The following is a 19,252-nucleotide window of genomic DNA, read 5'->3' as shown; positions in this document are numbered from 1 at the left end:
GCTCTGACAGGTTATTGGCTGTTGAAGTGTCGCCGGTGTTTCCTACAGCACACAACGCTGCGGTTGCTGATCACTTTCAGTGAGTCAGTGGTGAGAACAGGTTTTCCGTGCTACTGTTGCTCTGGTGCGGGCGCACGCTATGTGTTGAGGGATGTGTTTTCACAGGCTGGACCTGTGTTGCTGTTTTGCCTTCATAAATGATGCAAAAAGCAGGTTGTGCTCGTATCAAAAACCCTCAGTGCTGGATGTTGTTTAGCACCTCTGCTCATTGGGGATGCAGGGAGAAAAACAATTTAAGGCAATAAAGCTCATTCTGATGTGGTATATTATTTCACTTCACAACCCGTCTCTCCTCGTACGTGCTCGCCGGACCTGCACAGACTTCAATTTCCCAGGGTAACGCAAAAGATTTAAGGAGAAGCTAAGTGGGTTATTGCACACAAACTGCCCCCACAGGGGAGTGGGCTCTGACATGGTTGTTGATGAGGAAATTGCAGCGAGCCTAATTGTTGTAATGGGACAACTGACCCCGAGGCAAAACACGGCAGGAGTTAAAAGTCGGGATGTAAATGAATGCTCCTGTGCAGAACAGTGGCTTTATATGTAATAATAGCCGCAGTTTTTCCACTAATGCCATTATTATTATTCTTTAAAGGTCCAGTATGCAAAGATCTGCCTCCAGAGAGGTCAGGAAACAAATAATATCTCTGTGTAGAGTTATAATGTCCAGAGCAGAAGCTACATCAGTATTACTACATGTATTTTCAAATTAAAAAGTCGCTGAGCAGTTCAACTTTGTTTAAATGTTTAACAGAAGGAGAGACCAGAGAGAAACCAGGATAAAGACGAATCTGAGGTTTCTAGGTTTCTATGATGGAGAGCTCTACGAGATTCGACTATGACTTGAAGCTTCAAGTCTTTCTCCCTCTGGAAATCTGGAAGAAAAATCTGTGTGGATGATGCCACTCAGGACAAGAGAGGAGCTTTTGAAGGATTATGGAAAAAGCAGAACTTTGAGCTCAGTTGAAGAACTTTGAGCTGCGATATTGAAGGATTAGAAGAACTGTGATTAAGAACTTTGAACTGTGGAGGGCAGCAATGCACCTCTCAGTGTAAGGTCTGTCAAAATTAATTATTATTAATTAATTAATAGAAGAAGAAGAAGAAGACAAAAACTTTAGATGCCTGCATTGGTGATGAGCAAGAATAGGTGCGATATCTTACTAGTATTAGCTGCCACAATCACCTTTGTTTTGGTCTGGTATATGTGCTTAACTCTGCCAACTGCTGGTGCTCAAATGCTGCATATTGGACCTTTAAAAGAATCTTGGCTAAAGCATAATCGAGAAAAATCCAGAAATGTTTGTCGGGCTCGAGTCAGGTTTGTTCACATCAATTACCACGATCATTTGAAGTTCTTTTAGTGAAACAGTAAGTAAAATAGGGTGAATTTAAGTATTTTATTTATTGCTTTATTGCAAATACAGTGAAATCATTCAATTAACAGATGTTTAAATGAGTAAATATGTGATAATAAGAAGAAACTGGAACGTGACTGACAGAATTTAGGATTTATGACAGAACATTGAACACAGGCTACTGAAGCCATCCACACAAAATAATGCACGATGGCTGGATTATATAAACAGTTATCAGTGGTTACAAGAGCTAATTAAGACAAAGTGATGGTCGTTAACGGCGAGTCTGAAATGTTATTATACTCATAAGCGCTGTTGATGACTCGTAAGGCGTGTGTGAGTGTGTGTGTATTGGCCTAGAAGTTGCTTCCTCCTGGATGTAATTTGCCATTTCCCGTCACCATAAATAAAGGCTAACAACCACCCGTGTTGAGCATACTTCACTTAATTATTACCTCCGCCAAGGAGGTTATGTTTGCAACTTCCTGTCTACATGGTTTGACGAATCAATCTGAATATTTTGTGATGGGTAGGTGATCAATCAAGTATGTTCCCATTGAAGTTTTGGTACTGTGAAGACTGAAATTAGCACGAGGATGTGATCCAGATTACGGATTTGGCGTAATTTTAAATGTAACGTGGTACAATCTCAGTGACATCTCGACAGATGAGGATGAATGTTGTCTTATTATGTTTATGTAAAATGGTAATAAAGTTCTACACAGATCCAGTAAGTAAAATGTAAATATTTCAGGTGCCAAGTGTTTAAGACAAAAAAATCAAGGATGCATTTTAGGTTTGGGTCTCGTTTGGTCCATAATCGTTTCAGACAGAAAAACGTGGCCTGGGTGATTCTCTAACCTTGACGAGCAGGCTTGATGAAACGCACTCGTCGCCGCTGTTGACAACAGCATTTTTACGCTGTCACTTTTCATGATTAACTCCACTATCTTGTCGACTAATGTGTGCACTCGCACTTTGTATTCACACCACAGATGCTTTTTAGAAGATTTCCCCCCCTTCATTAGCAACACAACAGAGCCAAAAATTCTTCTTCTGTGCGGGTGACAGCTGCGATGCCTGACATCAAACATCGTCCTGGTCAAAGAGGAGAAGCCAATCATGTCTCTCTTACAGAGTATATGTTTCCTTTATTGCTATTCTCACACAAAACACTCAGTAAATCTCTTATCTGCCAGCGTGTCCTTCAAGCTGCGGGGAGATTTTTCTTTTCCAACCTCAAAAACCGTTGGAAAATTGTTGCCAGCCTCCATCCTTCTAAACATAAGGCTTTTGTTCTCGAGGTGTGCACAGCCGAGTCAGAAATTAATTGCACTTTCATTGCTCAGCCAGATGAAAGACCTGGGAAATGTTCAGGTGTGATAAATAGGACTCTCCTTCAAATTGCAGCCCCGTGGACGGCCTCTTGTGCCGTCTGTCTCTTTCATGCTGCTGATAATCACAGTAAGTCTACCTATTTTCTGCTAAAATGTCAGTGCTGGCTGCGACGTCTTCTTCTCCCACTAAAAATAGCATCATTGTGATGAACATCCGGTGTTTTGACAAGAAATGCTTGTCAAGAAGAATGTCAGTAACTGTTGGACATGTTGCTTCATATCCATCTATTCTGGTTTTGGCATAAAACCCATTATTTTTTTTTCAATCTACCAGTAGATAATACAGTATATATTATTGTTAAATTAATGTTGGCCTCTGCTCTTGACTTAAAAAATTATTTTATGTTCCAGAAACCAAGAAACACCAGAAGAACCTTGACCTTTTAGCCACCGAAATCTAAGCATTTAGGCCGGGAGTTGATCGTGAGTCGGGAGTCGAAGTGAACGATCGTACCAAATTTGAAGGGATTATCTGAAGATGCTCTTGAGATAATGCATTCAAAAAGGTGAAAAAAGGTTTGGTGAGGTCACAGTGACCCTGACCTAATCTAATCCATGAGTCAAAGTGAACATTTACGCTAAATCTGAACGGATTCTGTCAGGGTGGTATTAAGATAATGAATTCACAAGGTTTCATGGGGTCAGAGTGCTCTTGACCTGAACGTAAATGCTTAATCTGGAGGCACTCACTCAAGACATTGTTAAAATAATGCATTCACAAGGCAAAACAATGTTTCATGAAGTAACATTGAGCGTGAATTTTGGTAAACCAAATGTTATCAGTTAATCTTTGAGTCCAAGTGAACATTTGTGCTTGGGATTAGGTCAAGTTGTTCTTCAGATCATGCATTCACAAGGCAAAATTTGTTTTCTTGAAGTAACAGTGACCGTGAATTTTAGTATTGAATTTGAAAGGTTTTCCTGGAGTTGTTAGTGAGAATTTTAAAGTTGCAGACGACCAATATCTACTTTGTTCTTCTTTGAGTCCAAGTGAATGTTTGCACCAGATTTGTGCAAATTTGTTGCAACTCTCTTACTTCTTACAACTCTCATCCTTCATTCCAAGTGAAGGTTTCTACCAAATTTGAAGAAAGAGACGCAATGAAATGAATGTGATTTCTGAGGTCACAGTGACCATGACCTTTGATGACCAAAATCAAGCAAGCACAAGTGAACGTTGATGATGAACCAGATGTAATTACATTTGTTTGTTCTCAATTTATCAGATTTATGAAAGTTATAGTTATATATAGTTATAGCTATAGTTACTTATAGTAAGTCACCTGGACCATGACTAAATGATCAAATTTGACATGATTTCCTGGAGGTGCCACCATGTTCACCACATCATCCTTGAGTCTAAGTGAAGGCTTGTGCCAAATTTGAAGTTTTAACAAGGCAACACATGTGATTTTCTGAGGTCACAGTGAGTTACGATGACCAAAATAAAAACACTCCGTCCTTGAGTACAAGTGAACCTTTGTGCGATATTTGAAAGGGTTGCCTGAAGACGTTCACAAGAACAAGAACAAGACGCCTGTATGTACGTACAACTCCAAAAAACATGTTACCTCTTGCAAAGGCTGTCACCGGCAGAGGCATAAAAATTCACTTAGGTGGCACAAATCATGTTTATCTTGCAAAATGATGTTTTTCTATATGGAGCTGATATTACTAATTGATTTGCACTTTCATCTCTTCTCTTTCTCTCTCTCTCTCTCTCTCTCTCTCTTCTGTCGCCTGGATAATAAGAGGTGTTGACACACGTGCGTAGGTCACTTCAGCTTCAATACTCCAGCAGCAATATGAGCGAAAGATTCATGCTCATGGGGCCTTGGAGATTATATTGGAAGAGCGTGACACAAACAGTGAAGAGGCTACAAGGATAATGCAGAAATAAATTCTGAGTATGAAAGTGAATTTGGAGACGAACTTGACTCGAGCACAGCTGCCTCCTTTTATTTATTTCTAGATTTTACCGACAGATCAATACGTCGAGGCCGTGGAGTTTCAGGTCAAACTTTTTACTCTTGCACTGATTTCATTCTCTGGCTGACAACAAAAATATCTTGGCTATTGTGTATCTGTAATTAAATTTGTTGGAGGCTGATTTGTAATGTTTTTGAACTTTCAGATTTTGCCACGGAGCAACACTGTGGATACTGAAAAAGTTTCTACAACCAATTAAGATGAACTTTTATGTCTTAAAAACAGAAATCATGAAAAATGTGTTCCTCTACTTCCTTTTCTTTTCAGACAAAAGCAAAAGCCCACCATCAAATATAAAATATAACCGAGTAAATACGAAGGACCTTTGGAAACTTTCATCTCAATTGTTATTAAAGGGGACATATTATGCAAAATCAACTTTTTAACCATTTCAATACTTATATTTGGGACTCTGGAGGCCCTACCAGTCGCCTATTTGCCTGTGTCTCATTTGCATATAAACCATGCACAAAACCGAGCTTTCTGAAAGGGGCGGTTTTGGCAGGGTTATTGAACTGCTATGGTGCTTCATCCTTATGGTATTTTGACCAAAGCATGTCACAGACATGTTCATTAGGACACCAGGGAACTATTTTAACTTGGGGAAATAGGGTATAATATGTTTCCTTTAAAGGTTATTGTATTCTGCGTATTTTCACAATATCCTTTTTCAAAGTTTATTTCTAAGATACAAAACTAATTTCCATAATTTTTTTCATAATGTCACTCGATTGGCTTTTGTCTTTGTATGGAGTCAGGTACTAGTGATATAACTGTCTCTTCCCAGTTGAGATTTTGGCATAAAAGCATCATTATCATTACACAGTCCAAAAATGTGGGGATTATGACACTAAATTGGACACTTTTAATTGACCATGAGAGTGAATGGCAGTTTGTCCCTATATAACCCTGCAATGGACTGGTGACTTATCAAGGGTGTACCCCTGTAACCCTCATGTGGAAGATGAAGTGGTAGACGATGAATGAATGAATAATGCCCCTACTAATAACACTTTAAAAACAGTAAATCAGCTGTGTTGTTGTTTATCGCCTGGTGGTTGTTTAGACTTCTGCAATTTCTCATGCTGATTCTAATTATCTCTCAATTATGTTTTTGTCATAACATGACATAATCCTTTATGCTGATGATATTTGAGTGTTTGTCTGGGATACTGACGTTTTGACGTAGGGGTCGGAGAAGCCGTTGGCGTCCATGGCGGCGAGATGAGCACAGCGTATGATGCCGACGACCAGACAAGACTTCTGGGTGTTGTACTTTAGCGAAATCATGATGCGTCCTCGCTCCTCCAGGGACTTCTCCTCCGTCTTGTTGACCTGCAGTGATAAAAACGACAAAGTTTAGTATTAATAACCGGCTCTCATAACAAACAGCGGAGAACATTTCTCATTTCAGGAATCATTATGGTTTGATCAGATAACCAAAAATGTTTAAGTTCCAGAATACTATTATTCCTCGGTGACATGAAAATCATTATCTAAAAGTGTTCTCTCCATCTCCCATGACTTTTTTTTTAATCCCTGTACTCTTTTTTTTTTTGTCTCGTCAACTACTTTGTGAAAGTAAGTCTGTATCATTAAAAGTCTGCAGTAGCGACAGAACTTGCCGTCTTGACAGCTGTGTCATGAAAATCAGCACTGATTGGCTGATTGATGCCATCTCCGCTGTAGATGGCGACTTAATAGCCTCATCAAAAATAATTAGCTACATTTTTTAGAGACAGGATAAACAGCTGATCTGACACATGACCCACGTGTCAAGAGTTTTCATTCCAAATACCTTCACGCTGATGAGCTCGTCTCCAGACTGATTAACAGACGTTTAGATCCCCATGCATGAAGTCAAATATCTGCTCACGGGGGTTTACAGCATTTATGACATAATTACACACAAGTACACAATAATCACTACTACATTACTACACAAGCACACTGTAAACATTACAAAAAATACGAAGAAATACTGTGAGGTTGTCATGAAACAAAATTAGACCATGTACAGTGTCAGAGTGATGGCAGCCTATGGCCGTGTGAAAGGGAATTGGGCTTATAACCGGAAGGTTACTGGTTGGAATCCCCACCAGGAAAAAGGGCTGGGGTCCCCTTGAGCAAGTTACCCAATCACCAATGCTCATCACTCAAATTTGACCCCAACCACTTTGACCCCAGCCAGTCTTTACCCCATCTTCCTCTTTCTGTCCTGTCTGTCCCCCACCTCTCCTCTGTCCCCCATTTTTCCTTTCACCCCAACCTGTCTAGGCAGATGGCTGCACATCTTTGAGTCTGGTTCTGTCAGAGTTTTTTTCCTGTTAAAAGAGAGGGTTTTTTTTTGCCTTGCCCATTACGTGAGTTGTTGGGTTTCTCTGCTCTCTATAATGCTGTAAAGGTTTTTGCTTTACTATGTACAGTGCCTTGAGATAATGTATGTTGTGACATGGCACAATACAAATAAAATTGAAGCGAATTAAATTGAATCCAGTGAAATCCTACTGCTGGTCCCAAGATAAATGGGAGATTTGCCAAATCAAATACAGCCGTGTTTCCATCCTGGTACAGTTTGGAGTGGTAAAGCCCTGGGTCAGGCTTGCTTTTCGACTGAGAACAGTATCTTTATTTGGTAGCGTGATGTCGTAGCACGACATTGAAAGTGACACAAAAGAGGACAATGCAATGGACAACAGTGGAGGAGATCCAGCAACTTGCTTTTTCCCCTGCTCTGTTTGTGCTTGTTTGTCTCAACAAGAATGAAAGCTTTGTATGAGAATAGTCTGCAGGGCATTGAAGTAACACCGGTCAGCGGGGAGTGACACTTTATGCACTTCAGGCACTGACTTTGAGTTTGGTAAAGCTAGTAACAAAGGCAGTACAATTGCCCCTTTACATGGCAGAAAAATGTGCTCAACTTCATCACTCAGTCTCGCCACATTCCACTGACCAAAACTGAAACTCATCACTAAATCTGTCAAAGAGTCAGTCAGAGATCCAGAAAAGAAGCTTATACCAGCCAAAGCCAAAGCCACTTTTATGCAGGAATATTACCAGACCTTGTTCTTGGTAATACCTCCGTTTCCCTGGTAACCCCCGGGGGATGACTAATACCTGGAACGTAGTCAATAGCCTTGGAATATTATTGTGTTGTGTGGCTTTGTTGCCAGTCTGTGGATTTCAGAAAACAATGGGAGCAGGCAGAGAGGGTGATGTATATCTCATTCAATTATTTGGCACTGCTGCTACATGTATTCAGAGCGGTGCGCAGACTGTTACATGAGAGGTGTCCTGTTCGACCACGCTTTGAATCCAATTAATGGACAGCCTTCAGCCAATCTTAATTGAGTTTTGCCGCAGGCAGTGGTACAATTAGCTGGAAAACATTGAGGAAACTCTGCTGGGCAGTGGTGTGTTTGCTCGTGTAAGCAGAGTTTGAAGCAAATGATGGAAAAAGGAAAAGGAGACTTAGGGGGCTTATACGTTATACCTCGTTTTTTTTTTGCTTTTTCATTAGTGATTTTTTGGTACCTGCTCTGGCGAGGTTCCAAGCGAGCTGAGCCCATACTAAAATGTGACGTCAACAGACTGCCGGCCACTGACGAGGTGCAGACGTTCCTGTGTTTGGCGGCTGACGAGAGGATCGCAACAGTGTCATGCAACAGTTGAGGAGATACTTTGAAGTAATGGAAAACAACGTGCCTGATGTCAAACCGAGTAGAGTCGAGCCGAGTAGTGCTCCAACTGTATAATGGAAAAGCTCCATTAAGGGAAGCAGAGAACAGCCCTTAATCTTTGAAGACTGGAGGCCACACAGCTGCGGAAATGTCTTTATCATTTCAAACCAAGTCCTGGACGCATCTTTTGTTGGTATTATTTATATGCCAGAGAAGGACAGCTTAATGGAGGGGAGGTCTGTGAGTAAGGAATAGAACAGAAGACAGGGAGTGTTGTAAAGATGTCTGCACTTGTCAGGTACGTCGACCTTGATACCATCCAGACAGCCTGCACTTTATTTTTTTTTTTACTTCCTTCCTTCCCCCCCGACTTGCTTGCTTTCTGTCTTTATACCCTTGTATTCCTGTCAGCCTCTTGGTTTGTCACCGATTTCCCAGGTTGCATCTTGTTAAAGGAGACAGCGAGATAGAGACAACAGAGGGGGGATGTCCCTGACATGGACCAACGGTGGAGGAAGGGACAAGCCTAAATTGATTTGACAGTAAAACAAGGTGGCATCTGAGACATGTTGGCATGCCAGATGAAATGGAAGGCAAGTCCAGTGAGATGTCTGGAACAAAAAAAGAGAAGACGAAGAAGTCATCTGTGATTCACCCTGGAGAGTCATTTCCCGGCAGGTTTCTGATTAGTATCCTGCTGTGAACACTGTTGGACAGATTGTTGAGCACTGTTTCCCTTCTTCATTTCATTATTCTGCTATTGTCTCTGAATGTTGAAAATGTTCCAGGATGCAGCTTATGATTATGAAAACCAACCAAATCATAATTTCTCAATCCATGTCCATGGATACACAATTAAGTTTGTTTACAGCCTACTTAAAGCAGTGTAGCTCAAACTGTGTTTACCAAAGTTGTTTGTGTTACAACAGCGCTGTTTGTCGTACCGGTCTGTGGAAACATGCAGCTGGATACCACTTGTAAATTGTGTACACACTGCAAACGAACCGCTCTGTGGAGTGACTGCAACCGAGCTGAGACCCTGACTGATTGGTGCAGGAACGGCGTGCGATTGCTGTGTTCGCACAAGGAAACATCCCCAGTTTCAGAGCAATAAGCTATGAATATGCCTTAATGCTGTGGGCATTGAGTAACAACAAAACAAAATTGCATCTATCGCACATATTGTGTCTAACGCTCGAGTTGAAATTGATCAACTTTTGCGAGACATTGCACTGATGTCACGTACTTGCCAGTGGCCAGACTCCGCTCTGGGAAACATATCATTTCTGTGTGTGGACACTCTGAGGTGTACGACGCTCTCTCTGATGTGGAAAAATCTTCAGAGATGAAACAACACACAGCACCGGACACAATAATAAGCAAGTTTCACCAGCGATACTTTCACATGACGAGCTCACGTAGCTCCTGGAGTTAGCGGCAAAACTCACCACGCTCTGTCCAGCTCCACATGGTGTGTTGTGAAACCACACAAGACGACTGTTTCTTCTCGACAGACGTTTCCACAACATTTACGGTGAAAAGAAATTTCTCCATCAACGTTACTTCTGTTTACGATACGGCGACTTGTGGCCATCGAGTCACAAAATGTACAAAATGATGACAAAACACGTTCAGTGTGAACACAGCATAAGGGCCCCACCCAGGTCTCAGAACAGACGGCCTCCATCGCAAGCACCTATGAGCTTTAACGTTACAGCTGAGCTGCAGAGACAAGTCATTTGCAGTTTGTCATAAATGAGACAGAAAAACATGGTGAATATCAATGTGAGAACGCACAAAACCAAACTGAAATAACTCACAGGTCTAATACTCTCACCCCCACACTGCTCTTCTCACACAATGGAGCTGTGGATAAGTGTAACGGTATTACACCTCTCTGTGCATTTCCTCTGCTGATACAGACGGTCATTTACTGTGTGTATGTGGTTGGAAATAAATGCTGAGGTATGGGAAAAGCCAATATGGGGGGGGGGGGGGCAACTGTGGAAGTGTTGTTGGTAAATTGCATTTCTAAGTCACAGGGTACAGGAAGGCATACAATACGAGAAAATGAAAAAAAGCTCAAATAGCTCGAGGGTCTGAGCTGCATTTGTGTGTCAGTTTTCAGTGTGTGTTTTTCTCTCTGGAGGAAAATCACTAACACTTTACATTACAATGCAGCAATAACACAGACATAGTGAGGAATCAGGGACACATTATTATGGTAATACTGATTATTGACCAACACGACCATGACCATGACGACTGAATTTAAAACAATGCCCTCAGGTTGGCCTCTCATAGCTCCACCCACAAAAATATGTGTCTCTTAAGTCCTTTTATCCTTTTTTAAACTCAAACGAAGAGATCTATTATTGAGATTCATTTCATATTGGATTTATTGACAAGCTGATTCTTCCCAATGTCCTCAAAAATATACTTGACGTCCATTCCTGCCTGCAGCAACCTGAGCCTTCAGAATAAAAGCTGTGCTCTACTTGTGTTCAACTAAAGAAGAAGAAGAAAGAATGTAATGAAGAGTGTGTCTGTGTGAGAGCATGAATAGTTCTGCAAATATAGGAAAGAAAAGAAATCTATTTTCTCTGCCTGGTTACCAGCTGTGGCAGCATCGCTCTTATTGTTTTCAGCCTGAGTCAGTCGGTGTGTGTGTGTGCTCTTGTATTTGTCACCTCTTTAGGACATTTTTTTGGCATAAACACTGACCTTGTCAGGACCAGTATAGTCCTCATGGAGACCAAAACCTGGTCGTAAGAATCTCGTTTCTGAGGAACTGGTTAAGTTTAGGCCTGAGATTTGAACTGTGGATATGGTTAAGGTTATGGTTATGAACTGGTTATGGTTAAGGTTAGGGATAATGTTTTGTTTAGGCTGTCCAAATGAATGGAAGTCAATCCAGATAGCAGTGAAAACCTTATACGTCCAACATCTTATGTAGTAATGTAATAATGTCAACAGGGTAAGTATGTAATAATTATGTAGTAATAAGTGGAGGGTACACATGTAATAATGTATACTCTGTAACATGTATCCATGAGTACTAAGTACTTACAACAATGTAATAATGATGAATATATATATTGTATAAATAAGTAATAAGTAAATAAATATTGCTAATGCTCATGAATTCTGTACACAACAGCAGAAAAACACACTGGCTACTTATGCCCTGTGTACCTAATAAAATGGCAGTCTTCTGCTAGAGGTAGCCGATCTGCTGGTTTGACTTTGGTTTAAATTTTCCCCCAAAGACCTGTTGATGTGTTTTCATTTGTGGACCCTGTGAAACCTTAAGGCAACGTTTTATACAGAAGATGCAGATTATAGAGCAATGGTTTGTCATTACAATTGTGATTAGCCTCCCTGTCTAATCTTCTAATCCATATTACTACCTCCTGTCTGACGACGGACACCAAATGAAACCAGTACAACCAAAACAAAACTCTCAAATCTCATTTATCCTGTTCTTACACAACCTGCACCAGACTTTATCTCAGTATCATTTGAGACCGAGTACGAGTCTGGAAAGGCTTTAATCACCTCCTACTTACAAGAAGCATGAACAAGGGGTGTAAATTAAATTGCCAACATGTGCAAGTGAACAGAACTACAACCATTTAGACCAATTGTCCAGATGATGTATGCAGAGTGTGGAAACACATGTAAACAAAAGTGCTTGTTATAGTTTTCCAGGAGCGATGGGGTAATGGCATTTTGCCCGGGGGAGCTCTGTGGAGCAAGTCGCTTAAAATGGAAGCAACAGCCAAATCGAAAGACAGCTGCTCTTCAGTGGCTGCCATGCTGGATGTATACCAAAGCCAAAGACAACGCTTCTCTGTCGTCACCGCGTTCAGACTTGCCTCTCGCGTGCCAGGGATATTAGGAGATTCTGAAGTTGGCCACACGTGGCTGCAGAGTGAAATCAAATCGCTGGCAGACTCGTTGGGGTTCACCCAGGCTACAAGGACACGTTCGTTTCTGATGAAGATCTACAAGAAACACTTCGAGAGAGAGGTCATCTTGACATAAACATTTTAGTTTACCTTAATAGGCCTCCTTCATTTTTTGACCCTTTCCAAACACTTGCTACCACAATGGTTGTTGATAAAGTAAGTGTCTAACTGGTAAAATAAAATATACAGCACATACACATAGTAGCAAATAAAGCTCCAGTCAAATGGGAGTCAGGACATTTCCTGCTACTGTTCCTAACATTGAAAAATGTCCTGGTGAGAATACAGCAGGAAAAATCTGTGAGAGTGAGTGGACAAGCGTCCCGCCTTCACACTCGACCCAGACGCCACCTGTAGCCTGATTTAATCTGACGACGCAAACAATCCCCTGCTGGAGCCAATTTTCCTCCAAGCCTGAAAAACAGTGAAAGCCAGATATTTCCCTCTAGAGTTGGTGACGACACACACACGCACAAAAAAACAGCGGTTTGCGGGAAACATTCCATGAATGCTGATGTCTTCCCCCAGTTGCTGGACGTGTCGACCGCTTGTGGACAGATATGCCTCAGACATTTTTATGAGGTAATAATGCACCTCTGGTGTGTTTACAGCATGTTCCTGCTGATCCCAAGTGGCTAAAAAACACATTTAGTGTGCAAACAGCTTTAGTTTGCAATGGCAGTGGGGGGGGATTTCATTGAAGGGTGATTAAGCGATTATGACCTCAGGCGTTCTGATACCATCTTCAAGGAGTCATGAATGTCCATATATTTACAGTTTCACTATTTGTCAACAGATGTGCCTCTGGACCAACGTTACCACAACCCTTTGTGTGCTAATTCTGCACATTAGCGATGCCACAGCTGCTTCCACGTGACAATTCTACAAGTTCTAACTATTGCCTGCACCGTAATGAGACAAAAGTGTTGTCGAAAAAAAGTAATTAAAACTGCCATTTTCAAAAAATGGCAACAGTGTGGGTGAAAAATCAGTAATCATCTCTCACTGTTGAAGCCTTTCATTGTCCAGTTGAGCTGTGGCAAAATGGAGAAAAGCATCGCACTGAGAGACTGAATCAAGATTCCCTGCCAGATGAGGCTGCACTCTCCTCGCACTGCTCGGGGGGGAGGGGGTCTCTCGCTCACGTCTGGTGCCAGCGCTGGATCCAGATTCAGAGCCGAGGATGGCACAGACATCCATTAGACAGAAAATGGGTGTGTGGTTACAACGTTAGCAGGGACACAGCTGCCCAGGCACCTTGGGACGAGCGAGTCATACAAACAGAGTCGTCTGTCACTCAAGGACCCGACAATAGAGGCACAATCGTAAATGGACCCCGATTTCTTTAACATATAATATTGCTCAGAGTCCCCCTACAGTTGGAAAACAGTATTGTTAAGACTGAAATCCCTTATTTGGTCACTTTCAAGTGGAACTTTCGTAAACATCCATCCATCGTCTATCTCTTTATCCTTTCGAACAATATTTTATTGTTCCCCCCCCCCCCACATCTCCCCAACATTTAACCCTCACGATGACTCTGAAGCTGTTAAATTAGGGTAAACTAAACTTGCATATATTTGTATTTTTGCATGTAATCTCTTTGTGTTTGTCTGGACTGAAAAACAGATGGAGGCATCTGCTCTTTCTTGTGATTGGTCAAAGTCTCCTGTTACAGGTCAGTTTTCCACACAAGGTGCAGACATCTAATTCACTCTCAGATCAACTCTTTTGCGTCTGGATTATCATGGAATTATTGACATTTCTTTAACCTTTACTTCAGCCTGCGAAAAGTCTAAAACTTTTTTATACGCTTGAACAGCAAAGAGGCCTCTTTTTCACAGCAAATCCCATCAATAAGCTGCTGAATGAGACGATTAAACGGTGGGTGACCACTGGCCCGTTCTTCCCCAGGACAGAAGAACAACATCCTGTGTTCAGTCACAACTCCTTATCTGCTACTTCGGGAGCAAACGGAGCAGAACGTGTCCTTCCCCGAGCTCCTTTCCCTGCAACCCAGCAACCGTCAATGATTCACTCTGCCTTCCAGCATTTCTCTGTGGAAAATGAAGGGCCAAATTGTGCTTTATATACTCTCCCCTTTTCAAGACATACAGTATAACAGGGTGGTCCAAAGTAGTTTAGAACAACCTATACTGAAACAGAAGAGGCAAGCGCTGAAAAATCAGTTATTGATTTTGACACAGCTCTCTCTGCTCCACAGATAAGATGCTGCTCTGAGCCATAAAATGCTCTCCAGTTTTATTTCTTACCAGAAATATGAGCAATGTATGAGGATTAGTGGGTATTGGATACATTTATTTTGCTTTTGAAAACCTGCAGGCAGTAGTTTCATACTTGAATTTTAGGATAGTTCTGTGTTTTGGATGCCACATTGCTGCTCTCTGTGAAAAGATGGCTGCCTGCAGGGACATAAAGAAAAACACTAATACAATCTATGCCGGCTTAAGTCTCAGCTACCTTTAAAAAAAGATTTTTACCACTTTATTTTGTGGTTGGACTGTCCTTTCAGACTGGAAACCAAAGTCTTTTGTCTAGCGTTCCTCACACCAAAGTCCATTGAGAAAATCAGCGATTTTACATCACAGCACACAGGAGTTTTTAATTCACTGTTCGCTCTATCAGCAAGTTTTAATGTGTTATTATTCTATTTAAGTGTATGAAATCCTTCATTCTGATTTACCCACATAATACAAAATCATCAAACAAGACAGTAGAAGAACAGCAACTCTTGTTTCCAGCCAGTTAAAAACGCTGATTTTCTCAATGGATTTTGGTGCAGGAGAGCGAGTGGATGACAAATTTAAATTTCCAGTCAGGAAAGGCCATTTAATGGTGCAATAAAATGCCAATAGATATAGTTAAGATATCATAAACTTAAGCTAGTGCAAATAACACAGGAGATTCAGCACTAACTCTATTTCGGTACTATCTCTTTAAGATTAACATAATGTAATCTACTATCTTGGTGAGATTTTTGCTGCGTATAAAAAGCTCTGAAAACGTCTGTGAGTCATTTATCAAAGGCTGCTTGGCTCACACTATGAACTGCTACAGGCAGTAGTCGAGATTTTATACAAAAAAAAAAATCAATATAGAGACTGTGACTGTGGTTACTCTATAATCACTGTGTGACAAATGACAACCTCCACACACATCAGAAACACTGGATTTTTTTTTTGAAAGCACAGCGTGCACGTACATTAAATAAAACCGTAATACAAAAAAACAAAAAGACCTGGAATGATGTATGCACCGTGTCCGTTTGATACCGGGTTCGCACACAAAGCATATTCTGTATTTTTGGGACGCCATTTCACACTCCCACATGCAGAGAACAAAGCACAGGAGAAGAGCAACGTGAATGTGTCTCTCCAAGCATAAAGGCAGCGCCTCTGTGCTTTAACAGGTCCAGAATTAAACCGTGTTATTCTTTTCAAAACCACAATCCGTGTGGGCAGGTTAGAAAAGGGATATTCAATTACAGTTCAATGACACTCCACTACCATGCCCTCGAAACTCATAATCCACTCGTGTTACCAAACAAGGGCTCAAAGCCTGACGGCCGTGTGGTTTGAAGTAAATCCTCTAATGGATGCTGTTGTCCTGTACGCCTCTACAAGAATTACAGATTGTATCTTGTGTGCAACTAACTTGGTTATTAGTTATTGAACAGTACAAGAATCAGCTGCAAGTTCACAGGTTCACAGTTGTGTCTTGTTCTTGTGAAACTTATGTGATAAAACTTTAACTACACCAACAGAAGAGTATTGTTGGTCTTTACTCTTCCACGACACAGTTTCAGCATGACTCTTTTGCTTTTCCATGAGTGAGAGTTCCTGGTGTTTTTTAAGTACCTGCTCTGACGAGGTTCTAATATGTGACGTCAACAGACTGCCGGCCACTGAGTGTCGTCACTGGAAGAGTCATAAGCGTGACGTCCGAGTCGTGAGCGCGACGTCCGAGTCATGAGCGCGACGTCCGAGTCCTGAGCGTGACGTCCGAGTCATGAGCGTGACGTCTGACACGAGAATCAAAGCGAACAATGCCAAACTGTAGATCAGTTAAAAAGGCTTAAAAAATCCCTGAAAACATGCGTTAATCTCCACAGGAAATGCTTCCTGTATTTAGCGACAGCGCTGCTGAAAGCGATCGTGAGCCAAATCACGACCAACGTTCAGTGGTATTTCAGTTCAGTGACTGTGTCAGACGGAGTCAGAAAGTACTGAACGCTTCGGTGAACAAATCTTTTTCAATCAACTGATTTCAATGACTCAGTTTCACCCAAAACAACTGCTTAACAAGTCACTAGGTTGTGCGTTTGTGTCTCGTGTAAAAGAAAGTCACGGCAGTTTCATGCAGCCGTGCTATGATGAAGATTGAAAGTGCAGTACCTGTACTATGTCCATTTTTTTATACGCAACCCATGGTAACAACAAACTTTCTGCCATGTTGTGGAGGAAAATAATGAAATGGCCAGCATCACATCTCTGAGCACAACAACACATGATGCCAGTGTGTGAAGCGGGGAAAAAAAGATAAGTGCCAGAGTTTATCTCTCAGGGTTACTAAATCTTTAAACACAAAATTCTGAAAATGTTACCAGAAGAAGTGAGTGACGTTCACAACATCTATTAATTTAAATATTTAGTTAAAATAACTATAAACTGCACCTATGTGACACATTTTGCCAACTTCAGTCTATAATATTTGGTGTCCTTTTATTGTGCTGTTCCTCCAGGACGCAAATGCGGCAAGAATTCAATGAATATAAATAACTGAACATTAGTGAAACATTTTGAACAATTCTAGTTGTTTAAGAATAATAAAACAACAATGAACAATAAACTCTGGCGAGAACAGCCGAACGTCACGTCGTGCAGCCTGAGAAATGATTATTCTGCGCCACAATAATGAAATGCACAGATAATTTAAACAGAGCACCAGCATCTCCTGAGACATTAGTACTCATATTAGTCTCAAATTAGAGTACCATATATATTAATATAACAGTATGCTGTCATAAATGATGTATTGGAACATAGTATAATACATTTTTGATCAAATAAAGTACACTATAGTGCTGATTTATATACTTAAATATATAATACACACCAGACACATCCTAAGAACAAAGTAATATACTTTAATTATTGTATTTATAGAGTAAAATAGTATTTCTTTCAATAAATATAAAGCATGGGATTGTGCCATTTCATGAACTGAACTAGTAGGACTATATTATACTATAGTAAATTGTAATATAATCCAGTATTTTGTGTTGTATGTTATATACATGAATGGACAGGATTAAATCTGGGTATGACACCCTAGTATTCTTTGTTTTTTGTGATTGAAATTGTGTGTTTCAGTTTGTGTGTGTGTGTGTGAGTCACACTTACAGGAAGCTGTTTCTCCAGGCAGTTGTTGAAGTTTTTGATTTGGTTGGGCTTCAGCTTCTTGAGAGGGATTCGCGTTTCCCCGATGAACTCGTTGTGGCGGAATTTGTCCTCATCACACACTGAGATCCTGAAAGGAGGAGGAGGAGGAGGAGGAGGAGAAAAGGGAATGGGAGGATGAGGAGGAGGACAAATAAATGAAGAGAGCCGAGAGGAGGATTACTGACTGACTAAGACCAGTCACTTTTCCACCTGAAGTTGATCATCCTCCTTCACAGCCATTCAGCCCTGAGCAAAATCCCTACTTCATTATATATACAGTATATACACACTATATATATATATATATATATATATATATAGTGTGTATATACTTCTCCCACTGACTCTGTGAGGCCTCACCACACAGAGGAAAACTCCATGTACATCTGCAGAGGAGGTGTTGGAGCTCAGTCAATCACAAAAACGATGATATAATTAAGCGTTATGAAGCGTTCATCCGCGTAAACGACTTTAAGACGCCAAAATGAGAAACTCTTCCACTCGAACGTACGGCGTCTGACTGTGTGCTCGGCTTATTTACTTGATTAACAACGTCCTTTTGTAAACACCACTGCGTACTTGTCCGTGAATTAGTCAATCAATTAAAACATATTATTGCGTTCAGAGCCAGTGAGGACACGGGGACGCCAAGTTCAGAACACTCGGCTTCACTCTGTACTTCTTATTCCTCCAGTGATGTTTCATTAAACTCATAATGAAAGTCAATTATTGGTGGAGGGACGCTGCTGGTCCCGGTGGACGGCCTGCACGTCTTGAGTAAATGCACACAGCGTTCTTACGACCACAGCCCTGACATGACATGACTCACACACGTACTGTGAGGCTTTGTTTCGTGTCATATGGGGGCAAACATGATCCTCCGTGGCATGATTAATGTGTCCTCATGGGGACACACACATGGATGAGTGGAGCTGAATTCAAATTAAAAAGTTTGTTGTGTGTGATCATTTGTGGCCTTGTTGAAAATGAGACTTTTATCTAGTTAAATGAGGGAAATAAAAGATATATGGGTTGTATCACCTTTGTCCAGAACACAAGCGGAACTGAAGTCAGCACCAAATGTGTTTAAATCCAGGTTAAAAACTCACACTTTCTCATGATGACTGAGCTCTAATCTTCTGCACTTCACATTATTTAATAATTTTAGAGTAAATTATTGTTTTATGCTCTACTCTCCATTTCAGTCTCAGCTTTTATTTTCTACTCTCTTTTTATTATTCTGTAGCACTCTGTTTTATTTCAAGTTGTACATTTTAGTGTAGTAATGTGATCATTAACTCCAACCACTAACTGTTCTCTAACTTAATAAAATAA

At 40.9% G+C, this 19,252-nt stretch overlaps 1 protein-coding gene across 2 annotated transcripts in view; it reads right to left on the bottom strand.

The window, feature by feature from the left end:
- Positions 1 to 19,252, bottom strand: part of doc2b (double C2-like domains, beta) — a 127,580-nt gene that overhangs the window by 10,882 nt on the left and 97,446 nt on the right. For both annotated transcript variants that reach the window (XM_058628170.1, XM_058628171.1), the window contains 2 exons: positions 17,879 to 18,005; positions 5,982 to 6,139 (listed from right to left, as the gene is read on the bottom strand). In XM_058628170.1, coding sequence (XP_058484153.1) covers positions 5,982 to 6,139; positions 17,879 to 18,005 — 285 coding nt within the window. The remainder of the gene's footprint in view (positions 1 to 5,981; positions 6,140 to 17,878; positions 18,006 to 19,252) is intronic.

The sequence above is a fragment of the Solea solea genome, chromosome 4 (assembly GCF_958295425.1).
Source record: "Solea solea chromosome 4, fSolSol10.1, whole genome shotgun sequence".
Taxonomy (NCBI): Eukaryota; Metazoa; Chordata; class Actinopteri; order Pleuronectiformes; family Soleidae; genus Solea; species Solea solea.
This window is presented reverse-complemented; position numbering and strand designations above follow the sequence as displayed.